This window comes from Topomyia yanbarensis, chromosome 1 (assembly GCF_030247195.1).
Source record: "Topomyia yanbarensis strain Yona2022 chromosome 1, ASM3024719v1, whole genome shotgun sequence".
Classification (NCBI taxonomy): Eukaryota; Metazoa; Arthropoda; class Insecta; order Diptera; family Culicidae; genus Topomyia; species Topomyia yanbarensis.
Genome location: NC_080670.1, coordinates 197,166,784 through 197,184,773, shown reverse-complemented (window position 1 = coordinate 197,184,773; position 17,990 = coordinate 197,166,784). Strand labels below are relative to the sequence as shown.

The following is a 17,990-nucleotide window of genomic DNA, read 5'->3' as shown; positions in this document are numbered from 1 at the left end:
TGATGGACTTTGATGATGCATCCGACTAGGGTGATTATATCAATGTATTGCTGATGATTCTGTAGGAAAACGTTTCCACTACCGATATGCTCAATGAGTGGTGGTTTGCCAAAGCCAAAAAATAGCATGATGGACTGGAGCATACACGAAATATACACACGGGGAGATGGTTAGCTTATGGTCGATTTTATAATGATCATTGATAATGTACTCAGTGCCTCACCACCTTGATGACCCGATCTTAAGTGGACGCTGTATTCAACTTTCTGCTACCGTGCCCTAAAATGCTACCGATGGTAGGGTCGTGTAACGTAATAGGTGTTTTGCAATATTTTAATACATTTTTGTTACAGATGATAACAATGATACCGGTTAAGAATCGTTTCAAACACAGTTACTTGGTTGAAGAAAATCCGCAAGACCTGACCTGAAAGTGGCGCAATCCCGCAGCGTCGGCGATCACTGCAGCGGAATGTATAGCCATGCCGCCTCCGCCAGATCTGTCAGTTTGTCTTTCTCTCACAATCTGCTACAACCAGCCTCCTGCTAGGCAGCCATTTTGTACTAGCCAACATCTGCCTTTGTTAAAATCAAAACAACCCAATGCTATTGCACGGGCGACGTGGGCCTAGAAGCGGCTAGGCCCATCATAAATTGACTACTGTCAAAGCCTGTATATCTCCATAGCAGATGACAGAAGTGACACCCTCGTGGCTACAACTGATAAATCTACTTTTATATAAACGGCAGTTAACATATTTCTGCAGCTCAAAAAACTGGCTTCTCAACAAAAGTCCCCTCATCAATTCTTCTGGATTACAACTAATTGATTTTTCGAACGAATGTATCACGATCGAATCCGACACACGTTTGATTTTGCTGTCGTTATTGATAAGGCAAATCACATTCGTTCGAAAAATCGATCTATCGTAATGCAGAATAAGTATATTTCACAATGCATTGGGGAGCAACAAACAACAGTATACAGTTAATTAATGGGTAGCATTAGACATAATGATAAAGTAAGGTCAGTGATTGAGATGAACAGTAAGATTTCTAGTTGGCTGTCTGTGTGAAAAGTTTTGCTTTCTAGAGTAAGAAACAGATATTTTGTAATAAATATTATTCCAACAAATAAATTTTATAGAACAAGAAATGTCCTTGGAGCGAAAATTTTAATGAGCTATGCATAATTGGCATTTTTGACGGTTACAAATTTTGATGAACACCCATTCCATCGGGATAATCAGCGGAATTTTCGACTTTCACCGCACATCTCAGGTCCTCAGGAACAAGATCTTCAATACTAGGACTTTAGCGGCTTAGTCTTCTCCCATCCCACAGCCGAAAATGTCTCGTGAACGGGCTGCGAAATTTGTTTACGATTCCACAACCGAATCGTACAAATTCATCTGAGTCGGGTCGAAGAACAACTTTTACAGAATGCAGCGTTGTGGCAATCATAGGCAAGTTGTGAAACCCCGAATCAATCTTAGAAAATTTTCGACTTTCAGGAAGCCGATGTATTAATTCATGTTAAGAAAAATACTCAGGGTATACAAATCCTGCCTGTCGCAATATTCAAATGTTTGTGAGCGCTGAAACGAAAATATTTTATGAAGCAATTTTTGTATTTTTTACCAAATAACGTCTTTTAAACTCACAAAAACCAGTCAAACAAATCCAGTCCGGCTCTTCAATCCATCTTTTCACTAGATGTTTTGTTTATTTTTGTCATGTATTGCTAGGATACGCATATCAAAATCAAAGCAGTGTTGCCCAAGAAAATATTTCTTCATCATTACCGAGGGGCGAGTCAATGCACTGGTAACTGGCGATAAATTACTCGGACACTTTTTTGTCAAAATATTTCACCAAGTTTCTGGTCGTGTCGTTGGTGACACCCTCCTGGGTTTGACGTCTTACACGCAACGCAAAATACATTGCACACAACGCGAAATAAATTATGCATTTCTATTTTGATGGAAAAAAAATTATTTATTTTTGCTGATTTTTAAAAATGCATCACAAGTAATCTGCCCCTAGCTCGTACCTGACAAAGTCCTGTGATTTAATTATTTTTGGACAGAAAGAATTCGCTCCTTTTCCATTGCATTGCGATTTGAGAAAACACCTATTATGTTCAGAGATGCCAGATTTGCAGACAAGTCTGCAAATTCGCAGACTTTTAATTTAAGCTGCAGATTTTTTCGATGATGCAGATATTTGCAGATTTTCTAGTTTGGTTGCAGATATTTGCAGATTTTTTAGTTTTGTTGCAGATATTTGCAGATTTTTGAATATAATGGCTTTTGGTTACACTAGCTTTCCTGACATTTTTTGTTCTTCCCAGACTTTAAAAATTATTATTGCAGACATTTGAAAAAAGTACCTGGCATCTCTGATTATGTTAAAAGTTTTCACAGGATTTCAAGATATAAGCTTTGTGAACGGATTGCTGTCAAAAGCTCTTATAATCAACCGCTAGGATTACTTCACCGATCAAAAAACAGCGCAGCGATTCTAAATTTGCAGAGCTTTATAGTTGAATCCTAATTAAAAAGCGCCGAACATTGGATACACCAATTTATTGCCATTCATGTTTCATGCCATTTTTAAATGAATGTTTATTTCAAAAAACATAACTTGAACCTTGTTCATATTACACACGTATTTGTGTAAATAAATAGTTCACAATCGGCAGTATCAGATTATTTTTTCATACATAAGAGATTATTGTTGCCAGCGATTGGATTGATTGTTGATGTTAGGAAATATTTTGATAAAATAAAACACTGTCGAAAATGGAATTGGCGCAAAATCCGCGTGATATCTTAAATTGAGAACATCCCAACAAACAATGAAAGCTGAACAAGCCTTTAACCAGTGAGAATAAGCTGAACAAGAACTGTTTAAACCATTATCCAGCCAAAATGTTTGTTGGGATAAAACGCGCCAAATCCGAAACTCACGCAATTCGCGCGACTGTACCTACCTTGAACTTATCATGATGATGATGATGATGATGATGGTCCCACCTCATACCCCCTCATCAAAATCGAACGGGGCTTATTTTCTTTCAATCATATAGGTTTATTTGTTATATCTACAGCAACAGTCCCTTTCGCCGCAACGGTGGTAATTTAGGTTAGTTACATTTACGGACAGATAAAAACTTAGTTTTAATAGTATTTTTCGTCAAGTGGAAGTTAAACGCGGTAGAAACTCCGTTGAAAAGTCGCGGAAGTCCGGTAACGGCGCTGTAAAGACCGTATTCTTCTGAACGGTAGTCACAATAGGGAGTTATTACGTAGTGTTCGAATACATGCTTGAAGAAGCAGTCGTTCGAGAATTATAGAGCAGACAGTGAGTCCGAGACGAATTATTAGCTCGAGAGCAGGCCTTTCGCATACTGAGAGTATCGAGGTGTACTGACTGACAACGGTTTTCTTAGCTTGGCAGTTGTAATCTGTCTAACCATGGGAGATGTAGAAGAGCGAAGCGTATGAATGAACATGCGTTCTACAGCCTCGATTCGGTCAACCGGTTCTGGTGCTAGCATTGAGCAGACAAAGTGATTTAAGACAGTACACATTCCTAACGTTTGGACGTTAGTGCCGCAATTGTCTCTCATTCAAATAGCGTAGAATTCTTGAAGTGTCTCTGTGAACAATGCAACCTTGTCATGTGGTTCATTTCAACTGTGTTAAATCTGGTGGTATCACGTAAAACACGTTGTGTTACATAGCGGTACTTTCCGAGCCCCTGCTTGGCCGGATATGACATTTGCTGCGCTTTTTGTTTACTGTTGCTGATCAGTTGGTTACAGGTTTTCTAAAGAACAGCTGATCAGCCAAGTGAACAAAGAGCGCAGCAAATACCATTCCCGTCGAGCTGGGGCTAGGAAAGTACCGCTATGTAACACAGCGTATTTTGATTGATTCCAGCATATTTTGCGTATAACAATACAACTTTACTGGGTCGAAGCCTTTCGTATTGAAGAATCTCTTAGCCAATCTGCGATGGTTGTAACATTGCCAACGTGCTAACCAAGTGGAGTAGTGGATCTCCGTCGATGTCTATTCGACAATTGACTTATTTGACGTCTAGGACACCAACACCGTACAATGTGTATGGACATATATGTATACGAAATAAGGCACGCACACAGCGATTATTTAGCTGATTCAACCTCATTTGTTATAAATTCCACCAGATTTAACCTCAATCTCGCACTAACACAACAGCACATGGATTAGTCCGTGGGTTATCGGGCCAGATTTGCTGAACACACTGCACACTGATAAAATCATGTACCCATTAATGCGTAGAAAACTACGCATTTTCAATAAAAGTGGAATAACCCATTAAATGGGTAAAGCGTTTGTACCCATAAATGAGTACAGACCTTGTACGTCAACCTGGGTATGTTTCACCCATTATTTTTCGCAGAACTGTTACAACAAAATGCGTAAAAATACCCATTCATGGAATTCGCGCCAGAATGAAAAATACTGTCAATAGAATTATTTCTAAATAAAAAAACCAAATAACATTCATTTCACATTATTGTTTCCTTATAAAAGTATAGAAATCTAGATAGAAATCCTATTCTAAAACTACTTAACAAAATAAAACCGCCAACTGGATATATTTTTGAGGGCTGGATCTTTTGGCTGCTCTAAAAATGCCGAACTGGCGCATATTTTCAACATCCTCAGTAGTCTAAACAGACGTTGTTTTCGGAGCATTGCCGAAATGTTCCGTTTCCGCCACGGACTCCGATGCAGGACGACAATTTGCAGGTTCCACTACGATCCTTAGTTTGCCGGTTAACTCGCTTGAAATAATGCTTAAGGATTTTTGACCCATTATCAAGACCAATATACTCATTGACATTACCTCATCGAGTAGTTGTGAAATGGATAAAAAGTACTCATTGTTAGAAACAAAAAAATACCCATTTTTTGACAGCTCGAATAACTTCCGAAAATGGGCAATTTGACTACATAAAATGGGTAAAGTTTTTTTACCGTGCAGGAAAATATGAGTTTCCACCCAGTTAAACTTATTCCGGAACCGGATTCCAAATCAAATACAACAACCGATCAGAATCAATCGGTTTCAGAATCGGTTGTTGCATTTGATTTGGAATCCATACTGACTCCATTCAGAATTCTGAATCAGATTCCGAATGGTTTGACCGGGCACCAGTGAACGTAAAAAAGGAACTAAAAACTTCACTTATTCATGGGGATGTTGATTACTCAATATCGGTTGGTTACCCTATGCATTTCTGAGCATAAATTCCAGTTCGAGACTTTCAGTGTATGCCAGATTCGAAATGTTTCATCGCGTAACTACCGTAACGCTAATTTGATAAACATGTTTTTATGCTGCTGTTTTTCTTGTTCTTCACAGGCTTATCATCGAAGCAAAATACTCGCAGCGATATGGATAGCGTAAACAATCGCCCACCGGCTGAACACAAGAAAATCGATAGTACTGGTGCTAAGTAGTGTCTGCGCTTAAGCAACTACAGATAGTCCCCTACTGGATGCTAGTCACTATGAACTGGAGTAAACTACGATAACTTTAACTAATAAACTTAACTGTGACTGATTTCAGTTTCAATTTACAGCAATTTTTCCGTTTTTACTGTTCTTGTTCGGTCTGACGTCTGCAAAAAATACCACGAGTTGCAACTCGAAAGATTTTTTCCTACACTTTCACCAGTGCCCTCACGACCCATCTAATCAGGTGGCGTCAACCACTCCGGTGTCCCCGATCTATCTACTGTACGACATAAATCCATCGGAAGGATTCAATCTTCGGCGGGATGTCTACATTCGATTGGCCGTGTTTTTACGTGGTTTACAAAAACATCGTTCGTACGCGAATACCAAACTCGTTCTGCCCCCGTGGTCGGCACTGTACCACTGGCGGTCATCGCCCAATCAAATGCACATTCCGTGGGCTCACTTTTTTGATTTGGATTCAATGCGCCGGTATGCCGATGTGATAGAAATGCATCAATTTTTCGACGAGTACCGAAGGAATGTAGGACGAGATATTTCGGTTGTTCGGCTGGATGAGTTTTACCGGTTACAACACTTCGAGGACATGTTCGAAAATGGAGTGTTTGTGGATAAATTTGAAGAGGCTGCCTGCCAAAGAAACTCAATACCTTCGGTTGGAGGGGTTCCGGGGATTATGGGCTACCGGAACATTACGATTAATGAACTGATCTGTATGAGGTTTCAGGTATGTTTTCAAAAGTCTAATGTGTCCAAAGAATTCAAGATTTCGTCTCATTTTACAGGGATCTGCCTCACTGCTGCATTCTATGTTTGAGAAGTTCAAGCACAAGTCACGTGGGATGCAGCGAGTTATCATGCTTTACCACGCTGAAACCATTCTGCACGATCACTGGGGCAACGCGGATTACTGGGAAGCTCGCCGGTCAATGCGTTTCAACAAGCAACTGGTGCGGATAGCGGACAAGTTCCGATTGGATTTCTTCAACTCTTCCAACGAACGGGATCGAGTACAGCGTCCAGCATCCTGGACGGAGGAGCGGCCATATCGCAAGGCACGAGGTGGAGAATACCTCTGTGCTCACCTACGCCGGGCAGATTTTCTGTATGGACGGGAAAAGACTACACCCTCGCTACGTTCCGCTTCTAACCAGATCAAACAGCGGCTGTTGGAGTTGGGTCTACGCAAAGTGTTCATTTCATCGGACTGTGATAGGACCGAGTTTCACGAACTTAAAAACTACCTCCGACGGTTCAAGGTGGTTCGCTTCATACCGGAAAGTAGACAGGAAGCGGAACGACTGAAAGATGGCGGAGTGGCAATCGTGGATCAAATTATTTGCTCCCATGCGCGATACTTTGTCGGAACGTACGAATCCACCTTCACTTATCGCATTTACGAAGAACGTGAGATTCTTGGGTTTGCCAAGGACCTAACCTTTAATACGTTCTGTAAGGATGAGGAGGTTGGCGGTTGCGAGAAGAACTCCGTTTGGCCAATTCAGTATGGTTGAGAAGCCCCCGTGAATAGACGAAAGTCGTGAACTCATTTAGACTGCAGAATATAATTGTGATTGAAGAACAGCTGGCAGGGACGTTCTTGAACCGCATTTCTCAACTTGCGTTTGTTGGAGGAGCACGTTTTCAGGATGATTTGAGCAGCACATTGCTTAAATTGATCCACAAAACAGGATCTGATTTTCCAGTTCAAGATTTACGTATAATATCTAGTAAACTTTAACATGAATTGTGATTATTTAAATCGTAAATAAATAATGGACCAATGCCAAACATACAGTGAAGACGACAGGAGGCCGTTTTTTCAGTTAATTTATGAAAGAAATTCGTACTCGATCTTCACCGAGCGCCAACTTTTTGTCAAAAGGTCTTCGGCATTATTGGCGTGGGCTATTTTTGCACTCTGTTGGAGGAACTAATAACGAAATAGTTGGATCCAACAGAATTCCTGGCTCTCAAGTGCAACAGAAATGTTAAGCGGATCGAATCGAAATCGCAGCCTGTGAATATCGTCATTGTAATTGTAATTTATTAATTATACGACGGCATGTTAGTTCCACTTTACATTAGTTCAAGGACTGTGTTGCACCGCACAACATCCTTCATCTTTAAGGTTTTCGTTAGAGAATTCGGAGTTAACTCAACCTAAATGTGTTGAAGAGTGATGAATTCCCTGTTCCGACGTTCGTCGGAACCCTTTAGTGAGCAACACTGCTTTTCACTCATTAAAATGACATAACCTCTTTTAATCTATCATAAATAAAACGCGTGTATATTTAACTCGAGCATTTCTCCACTAGACCCATATGCCGTTTCGGATTCGAATAACAAAAAGCGTGCAAGAAAGTTACGGCAGAAAACAGTCAATCGGTTGCCGGATATGGGACGGGGCTTCTATGGAGAACAGGTAACTCAGAATTCCCAACAGCTATCCGATGATCGTGTGACGGTTAAAGCGCTTGAACGGAAAATTTCAACGAACCCGAGCCACGCGTCCGTGCATTCAAAGGAAGAGTTTACTCTATGCAACTTCTTCTCGAACGAGGCGAAGGTCCTGACAAAAGACCAAACCGTCGGCGAAGAATCTAGACTTGCAGCGAATTGAAAAGTCTGAATCATTGCTGAGGATTAAATGAATGCCATTCATATGGATCACATCCCCAGCAAGCGAGAAATTGTCCCGGTGGTCATGAGCCTAATCGATCCGCTCGGGTTTGTGGTTTTCTTTCTTGTACACGGAAATAATTCTCTTCCAGGATACGCGAGCAAGTGGAATGGGATAGGTGGCGGTAGTGGTTGGATCTCTTCGGATAGTTAAAGCAAGTCCACATATCCCACAGCTGCTATTTTAGGTCACTTTTTCCCAAGAACATGGATCGCCTACAAATTCACGTGTTTGTAGATGCACTCGTCGGGTCCAAAGTAGCCGTATCATGTCCCCCTGGTAACGCTAACTGGGTGGCGGATAGCTCAGGAACGGCTGTGATATAAGTTATGGGCAGATTCCCCGTTCAAGAAGTACTAGAACGCTTACACGAGGGCTTCCTGATCGCCAAAATCAACGGCGTCTTCGTATACAGCTGTTACGCTTCTCCAAGGTGGATAGTAGAGTAGTTCAGTCTAATGCTGGAGCAGTTACCCGAACAGTTGATTGGTCTAAAGCCGGTTGTCACTGTTGGTGGCTTCAACGCCTGGGCTGTGGAGCGGGGCAGTAGAGTAACCGACACAAGAGGGTGTATCCTGCAGGAAGCTCTAGCGAAGTTAGACATACGATTGTGCAATGAAGGTTCCGTTAGCTCATTTCGGAGAGACGGGAAGGATTCTATCATCGACGTCACATTAATTGACGACGAACATGGATTGGAGAGTATACGAAACGTATACGCATAGCGACCAACCGGCGATTCGTTACCGTATCGGCCAATGGAACCCTGCTGCAGCAGCCTTCAACAAAGACCTCTTCGTTGAGGCACTTCAGCCTTACGGAGGGACCGAGAACGTGGATGCGGCTGATCTAACAAGAAGGATTGTGACGACTTGTGACGCCACCATGCCGCGAAAACTGGAACCACGCAATACACGGCGTCCGCTTACTGGTGGAACGAGACGCTTAGTACGCTACGCGCTGCTACCGGATGGCGTGGCGAACGGATCGCCTAGAATCACTCACGAACCAGCGGATCCAGTGACTCGCCGACTCCCTTGCCGGACGGCGTGGCGAACGGATCGCCTAGAAGTACTCACGAACCAGCACCGAAACAGCGGATCCAGTGGCTCCCCGAATCCCCTACCGGACGGCGCGGCGAGCTGATTGCTTAGAAACGCTCAAGAACCAACACCGAAGCAGCGGGTCAAGTAGCTCCCCGAATCCCTTACCGGACGGCGTGGCAAACGGATCGCCCAAAAGGGCTCTAGAATCAGCATCGAAGTACCTATCAAGTGGCTCCCCGAATCTCTTGTCGGACGGCGTGGCGAACGGATCGTCTAGAATCATTCACGAACCAGCGGATCCAGTGACTCCCCGAATCCCTTTCCGGACGGCGTGGCGAACGGATCGCCTAGAATCACGAACCAGCACCGAAGCAGCGGATCAAGTGGCTAAACAGCAGGACAGGAACCATGATGGAAGACCACCGGTTCATTTTGGCAACCGGGGATTTGACTGAAAATTACGACAATGGAACGAGACGCTTAGTACGCTACGCGCAGCTTGCCAGAGAGAGAGAGAGTTTCGGGAAACTAGGGCCGCTTTAAAACAGGAGATCAAGCTTAGCAAATTAGACTGCCACAAGGAGCTGTGCCGGGAAGTAGACGCCAATCCGTGGGGCAACGCGTACCGAGTCGTAATGGCGAAAATGAAGGGCTCGACGACGCCATCCGAAATGTGTCCGGATAAGCTGAAGATAATAGTTGAGGTTTTCTTCCCGAGGCACGATTCAACTACCTGGCCACCGACACCGTACGGCGAAGAAGATGGAGCAAACACGGGCGATCGGCAAGTGACTAACGATGAGCTATCAGAAGCATCAAAACGCCTGGAATCAAAGAAAGCCCCGCGGCCCGGATGAAATACCAAAGGTGGTGCTGGAAGCTACGATCCTGACATAGCCGGTCATGTTCAGGATGGTACTGTAAAAATATTGAAATGAAGGCAACTTCACTGAAATGTGGAAGGTGCAGAAGCTGGTGTTGCTACCGAAGCCAGGGAAGCCACTGGGCACTCCGGCCTCGTGTAGGCCCATATGTGTGCTGGTTACACTTCTTAAAACTCCCGGAAAGAATCATTCTTAACAGACTGATGAAATACACGGAGGGTGAGCGTGAACTGTCCATGATGCAGATCGGATTTCGCAAAGAAGTATCGACAATGACAGTGCTCGAGAGTTCTGAGAAGGTACCTAAACAGAAGCGAAGAGAAGATCGATACTGCGCTTTGGTCAAGATAGAAGAATGAAGAATGCATTTAACAGCGCCAGCTGGGAAGCAATAGCTGCAGCGCTGCACAGAATGAGTGTTCCCGACTATCTATGCCAGATCCTGAAGAGCTCCTTCCATATACCTTCCGGAGTGCTGCTGTATGAGACGAGCGAAGGGCAAAAATCGATGCGAGTCACAGCGGGCATTCCTCAGGGCTCCATTCTTCGTCCAACTCTTTGGAACGGGATGTACGATGGAGTCCTAGCACTGCGTCTGCCTAGGAAAGTAAAAATCGTGGGTTTCGTGGACGACGTGTCACTAACGGTGGTGGGTGAGACACTTTATGAAGTGGAGGTGTCAGTGACGGAGACAATAGACGCGATCGAGAGCTGGATGAACGGGGTCAAGCTGCAAATAGCCCACCACAAGACGGAGGTGTTGTTGGTCAGCAACTGCAAAGCGGTTCAGCGGATGCAGATCGACGTCAGAGGCCACTTGATTGAATCAAAACACGCACTGAAGCAATTGAGAGTGATGATCGACGACTTGTTGAGTTTCAACAACCATGTCGACTACGCTTGCGATGCTTCGAAATCGGGTTCTTGCCTGGGGTGCGGCACTGAAAACCAAGCAGAACCGTGGAAAGCTGAACAGGACATTCCTGCTTATGGCCGTACGAGTCGCGAGTGCGTATAGAACAAATCAGTATGCGTTTTCACCGGGATGATTCCCATCTGCATCACCCTGACGGAGAATGTCAAGTGCAACAATTGGAGAAATACCTGAAACGTGAGGAAGATAGTAAGAGTCGATTCGAGGGCGAGGTGGCAGCAGGAATGGAACAGTACAGAAAAGAGAAAGGATGACCTACCGGCTCATCCCAAACCTGTCGACAAGGGTCAATAGAAGGCACGGAGAGGTGAACTTCCACCTAACACAGCTCCTGTCGGGCCACGGCTGCTGCAGGTACCTTCATCGGTTCGGGCACGCAACGGCACAATCGCGCCCCGGGTGTAACAACGTCGAAGAGACATCGGAGCACCGGAGTCTTTGAATGCCCGAGGTTCGAAGCGACACGCAGAGAGATGCTCGAAACGGGAGGGCCGGACATCCACCAGGATAATGTCGTCTACTGAATAACAAGCGACGTGAACACGTGGAACGCGGCCGACAGTGTGGTGGTGCAGGTCATAACTGCCTTACAGCGGGAATGAAGTGATGAACAGCGAGTAACGGTTTCGGGAGAGCAATCACCGCCGTGAAGTTGAGTAGACCGCGATAAAGCACCGGGTATGGGTCCCCGGGGTGCCAGCGAATCAGGCGCTTTGCTCCTCCCGGAATTGCCAGATCGACCACGACACCCTACCGGTTGATCCGAGAGAAATATACTGAAAACCAAAGAAGAATCGGTATCAGGAGAACTTCCGTAAGCTCGATTCACCGCCGGGGACTAGACTGAATAGACCGCGACGAGACACCAGCAGTCGCGGATCTTCGGGGTACCAGCGAAGCGGACGCCATTCCGCACCGGAATCGCCGAACTGACCGCGACACCTGGTCGGTTGGCTCGGTTTCAGGAGAACTTCTCTCGCCGGAATTCTCCGTCGGTGTAGGCTAGGTCCATCGTTGGGGACTAGGCCGAGTAATTCGCGAACAACTCGGAAGCTCAACGAGTAAGCGGTGCTGAATGGCACAAGGGAGCTGAAGGGCTCGGTAAATAAAGTTGGCCGCCCAGATTGTCTTTGTAGGGGAAGAACACAAAGTCTGGAGCCACAGCTAGCTTTCCTATAGCCAGGCTGAAATTACCGGCATGTGTGGATGGCCGATAACAGGTAGTGTGTCGAGGAGTGGTGCTGTAACCCTACTGAACGAACTAACTATTAAGTAGTTGATTTAGAGTGGGGAGGAACCAGATTGTGGGCAAGAGCAGCGGTTTTGGCGGGTCGAGTGACAGCCCAAACCCGTTCCCTGAGACGTTGGGTTTTGTACATTTTTTACTGCTTACTCAGGGCTTTTTTGAAATTTTTTTCTGCTATCTAAAAGAACACACATCGAAACTGAGTTGGACTCTAGCCCCAAACGCTGTCAGTTCCGAGGTCAGTTCATACAATTTGACAGCAGTTGGGGCTAGAACCTGATTCAGTTTCACTTCAAGCGAAAACGTCAGCACGGCCGGGTCAAATTATCTGGAATTTGCCTAGGAATTCTGAATGATTGCTGTCTGAGTTCCAGTTCAAATGTAACTACTAACTCCGACCCAACCGATTTTGGAATTAGTTGTTGCATTTAAATTTCACAGATTTCATTTAAAATTTGTATAATAAAATTCTGGATGGTTCGACCGGGTGAAACCTCATAACTACAGAGCCCACCTTAATTTAACTGCTGTTGGCTTTGTCCATTCAACAAAATTTTCTAACGTCAAAGCTGAACTGCATCCAATTGAGTACTTTACGGTGACGTCACTAATGAACTCGAGTGTTCATTTTTGACAGTTCGCTTGTCTTGTTTACATGGACTTAGAAAAATTCTTTGCGTGTTCCTTCGAGCGAATCTAGTCGTCCACAAAATTTTCTAAGTCCATGTCCAAATGAACTGTCAAAAAAGTGAGGTTAACTGTATCAGTAAAGAACCTAATACAGTCGTGATTGGACCACCAACTCTGTCCATTTAAGAAAATAGATTCGCTAGTTCAAACGAAAGAGAAAGAAGAGAGAAAAGTAACGTAAAATGCATCTATTGACATCTCTAACTATAATTTATTTGATTGTCAAAGTCAATTGGATATGAAATTTTGTCATTCAGTTGATCTAACTAGCGGAAGTCCAATTACAAAACGGTCCAGATATAAAATGTCCAACCAGCGAATCACGACGGGTATACCGGAACCGCTCCATAGGTCCACCTTTCAACAGTTAAAAATAACCAAGATTTCCCAACCCAGCATAGTGACACTTGAAATATTCCACCAAACGTCCATCTTAATGAATCAGCTGTGACCAAGACAGGCTTCAATGGTTTTTCTTCACACTTGATTAACTTCATTCTTCAAACTACTTAGCATAAAACTACCGACTGCGCCGGGCTCGGAGACATGGGACAGTAATTAGAATAAAATTCCCCTACCACGGTAAAAAAAAGTTGCGGGGGTAACATTTCTATTTAAAATAGTGACCGCTGGATTAATAAGCAATTCCTCCCAATCGCGATAGATTAATAATTCATATCGATCAATGGAGGCCAACTGATAAGCGGAGGGGCAGGGACTTGAAGGACACTCCTACGCGTGATTATGTACACAGGCAGGCAGGCAGGCTGTGCAAGGCAAGAATTAGCCGGGAGGATGATGCGGATGCTATGCCAACGGATGACAAACTGGCCACTATAAAAGTGCCGACCATTGTTCCAGGAGTTCGTAGTTTCCTCTCGAAGGTACCAGCGGAGAGAAGCGCGTTTATCGCCCGTCGGTAGTACTAGATTTTAGCCAAATTTTAAAACCACAGTAGGCCGGATGAAGTAATCAACGAACCGAGGGGCCTGTAGTGATTCCGGGTAGTGGCAAGTCACCCGTTTCTAGCTGCAAGTGTCTGTGCGCGCGTGTTTTTTTTTCGTGCGGGGGTGTTGTTGAGTGTAGTGAGACCTCAGTGATATTTTGTGAAGGGTCACTCACACCTGGAGGGGTAGAGAATAGGCATAATGACCGCCGGTTCCGTACTATTCTTGACCGTGCTGCTCACGGGATACATCTACTGGAGTCTGGCTCAACCGTTAGTATTGTTAGAGGAATATTTTAGGAGGGGGGGGGGGGGGAGGTAGGGTGGAGTGTTTTTACTATTTCCGAATTCAGTCTATGGACATGCATGTCTGATATACGTGATTTGACTTATACAGAATTTTAACGACTTCTCTGTTTGGATAAAGATTTTTTCAAACTTCCAAATTGATCAAATTTTTCGCAAAACATAAGACAATTCTCCACTTAATTCAATGAAACTGTCGTATAAATATTTGCAAAACGAGAGTGTTACAAAATCCGAGAAAATGAAACGTCAACTACTAAAATATTTACTATTTCTCACAAATCGAAAGATGAATTATCAATCCTCATTATCGATATTTTTTGATACTTGTAAAACTTGTTTGAATAGTTTAAAACTCTTTTTATGCCTGACTAGTTTTTGTTTGAACCTCTTTAAAGATGGAAGCAAATTGTTTTCGTTCGATGATCGACTCCGTCGAATGTTAATCTCACTTTACTGAGATATCAGTCTCTAAATTTGCTGACTACACGGCTGTTGGGAAATTGCCGAACCGAATTGAGTGTGTGGACGTGGTAAAGGTGAAGGAAAGCCAAAACCCCACTCGGTTCGTGCCGGTCTCCAGTTCCCGGTGGATCGAATCCACCGTCTGCTTAGAAAGGACCATTACGTCGAGAGCATCGGCGCCGAAGCACCTGTCTAGTTGGCGTTCGTAAACGAAATATCTCGCCGCCGAGTGAGGAGCATCCCCCGCCATCTGCAGCTGGACATTCGAATTGACGAAGAGCTGAACGGGCGTATGATCAATTTAATAAGATAGCTAACCAACAAGCGTATTATAATTTGAAATCGTTTTCGTTGTACATTGAAAATGAGTTTGTCATGATTTTTGCTGATATTTTCTAACTCTGTAACAGAGCTAAAATGAGAGATGCATAGCCAAATAATTTCTTGATCCATTCTTCATAATCATTTCACTTTTTAAGATTTTGCTACATAGTCCGCTCTGACTTAACGCTGACTATCCAGTCTCACCGAGACGGCTCCCTTGATCTCCGACTATAATTAGATACGGACGTAGCTTTGTCTGGACGTGAATTCACTGCTATAAACAATAACTTTCCAATGTTACGTTGGTACTCATTGTTGCCTGGTAGAAAACTTACATCCTGTTCTTGCTTCTCATATCAAGCTGTATCTTTTTGAAATTAACACCCAAATACGGACAAACTTCGCTGATGACGAAATTGTTCTTTAGCAATCTTTCAAAAAATCTGTAGTAGCTCTGTCGTCGCTCAAAATTATCAGGTCGTCAACGCTAACTAGAACAACACAACTCTTCTCCCACTTGCTTTCGGTAAAAACGAGGCTCCGAATCACAACATCATGATCACGAAATCCTTCCTTGTTTATTCCGGGATCGCGCAGCTTGCTTCAGTTCGTAAAACTGTTCTTTAGACGGTCGGCCTTATTCCTGCGCGGCGTATGACGTGAGATGACTAAACTCACCTCACTTTATGTGACTTTTCTCACCCGATTCTGAGAGTCGACTCGGGTGAGGTTAAATGGGCGTCTCACGTTACCCGAAGTGACTCTTCAGAATTGGGTGAGAAAAGTCACGTAGAATGAGGTGAGATTAGTCGTCTCACGTCACACGCCGCGCAGAATAGGGCCGGGTATATCTTGCCTTCTGCAACTTTTACGGCAATTCCAGCAAGCTGCCGAATAATAATATCCTCCTAAAAGTTGCCGTAGAAGAAAGCTTACTTGATTTGTATTCTTGCAACAAGATACATTCCATTAGCGTTGCAGGAAATAACTGTAAAATTCATTCCCATAGGTGGTCGCGGTGCTTATGAGGAGGCATTGTGTAACAGGGGGAAATCTTACACAATGTTTTCTACAACATTGAAAAAGCTTTTTCGCAAAAGGAGTTTTTCTTGATATTGAAGGTGCTTTTGACAACGTGTCTTTCGAATCCATTTTGGAAGCAGCACGAGGTCATGGAGTACCTTCATATATCACGAACTGGATACACGCAATGCTTAGCAACCGACATCTGTGCTCATCGTTAAGACAAGAAGAGATAAGGAAACTGACTGTCTGCGGATGTCCTCAAGGTGGTGTGCTGTCACTACTTCTATGAAACCTTGTCGCCGATGGCTTGTTGAGTAAACTCAATGAGCTTGGGTTTCCGACATTTTCGTACATTTTCGCCAGTGATGTATCATATAATGATCACCGGTATTTGCATTAACACACTTTTTGATTCGACGCAGCAAGATTTATGTGATATTGATGGTGGTTTCATGTTGGACTATCAGTTAATCCAAATAAAATATCAATGGTGCTTTTCACGCAACGAAGACAACTGGAGCTCGTCCGTTGCAGTTCTTTGACTCTGAAATTATTGTCGCAGATCAAGTTAAGAATGTTGGCGTAATTCTTGGAAAGCTCATATCGATTTCAGAATCAAGAGCGCTTGCATGGCCTTTGGCCAATGTAGACGGGCTCTCGGCAATTCTTGGGGAGGCAAACCCAAGTACGTTCAGTGGATCTACACAACAATTGTTAGACCAATACTGGCATAAGGGTGCCGTGTGTGATGGCAGAAAGGAGAAGTTACGACAATCCAATCAAAGTTAAGCTGTCTTCAGAGGATGGTCTTGATGGCGATGACTGGTGCGTTCACGACAACAACTACTGCTGCTCTAGAGGGACTCTTGAACATAAAACCGCTACATGTGTATATGAAACAAGAAGTACTTTCTTGTGCCTACTGTTACTGGCCTCTGGAACAATCGGCCCTATTCTGTGCGGTGTGTGACGTGAGACGACTAATCTCACCTCACTCTACGTGACTTTTCTCATCAAATTCTGAAGAGTCACTTCGGGTGACGTGAGACGCCCATTTAACCGCAATGGGGAATCTCACCTCACCCGAGTCGACTCTCAGAATAGGGTGAGAAAAGTCACGTAAAGTGAGGTGAGATTAGTCGTCTCACGTCACACGCCGCACAGAATAGGGCCGGTAGTTTTCCTATTAAAACTATCAACTTCAAGAATACATAGTTTGTTATACTGATGGTTCTTTGTTGGAGGGTCGAACTGGTGCTGGTGTCTATTGTCGTGAAATGAGATTTGATCAACATCATTGGCTTGGTACATACTGTACCGTATTCCAAGCAGAAATCGTCGCGATTCTGTATGGCATACAATCGGCTCTTCAACAGGGAATTTGCGATAAAATAATTTCCTTTTGCTCTGAGAGTTAAGCTGCCCTAAAGGCACTTAGTTCGACAAATACGAACTCGAAATTAGTAATCGTATGTTGAACTCAAATCAGAGACCTTAGCATTTCAAATGCTATCTACGTTTTATTGGTACCCGGTCATTCCAGTATTACTGGAAATGAATGGGCAGACGAATTGGCTAGAGCGGACGCTGCGACTGACTTCGTTGGTCCAGAACCAGTTCAACCACTGTCGTTAAGTTGGAGGTAAAGCACAAGATTCGCTCTTGGGCTGTATCCGAACATGCCAACCATTGGCGTAGCTTGCAAACTTGCGTTTAAACGAAAATTGAGCTCAAAAACGCCAAGGAATTTGTTGCATTTTTCAAGCTCAATTGGGTCATTAAGCCATACGCTGTTTTTCACTTTTTTGTACGCCAAATGGTCGGTGTTAAGCCAGACCGGACTGAGTAACATCGTGTTGATTTCGAGAAAAACGAGTTTAAAATTTCAATCGCAGCATCCTTC

The 17,990-nt window shown here is 43.9% G+C and overlaps 1 protein-coding gene across 1 annotated transcript; it reads left to right on the top strand.

Annotated features, from left to right (window-relative positions):
* Positions 1-5,423: 5,423 nt before the first annotated feature.
* LOC131686856 (GDP-fucose protein O-fucosyltransferase 2) lies at positions 5,424-7,323 on the top strand. The gene is made up of 3 exons (XM_058970853.1): positions 5,424-5,579; positions 5,642-6,264; positions 6,323-7,323. Exons 1-3 carry the CDS (start codon positions 5,558-5,560, stop codon positions 7,049-7,051), a joined length of 1,374 nt encoding a protein of 457 aa, XP_058826836.1. The 5' UTR covers positions 5,424-5,557; the 3' UTR covers positions 7,052-7,323.
* Positions 7,324-17,990: the final 10,667 nt, after the last annotated feature.

Bases quoted from the DNA above. Each gene is read 5' to 3' on its own strand.
- LOC131686856 (XM_058970853.1), top strand. From the start codon at position 5,558: ATGCTAGTCACTATGAACTGGA. The intron at 5,580-5,641 runs GTAAACTACGAT...TTCAATTTACAG, and splicing joins GCTAGTCACTATGAACTGGA to CAATTTTTCCGTTTTTACTG. The intron at 6,265-6,322 runs GTATGTTTTCAA...CTCATTTTACAG, and splicing joins TGATCTGTATGAGGTTTCAG to GGATCTGCCTCACTGCTGCA.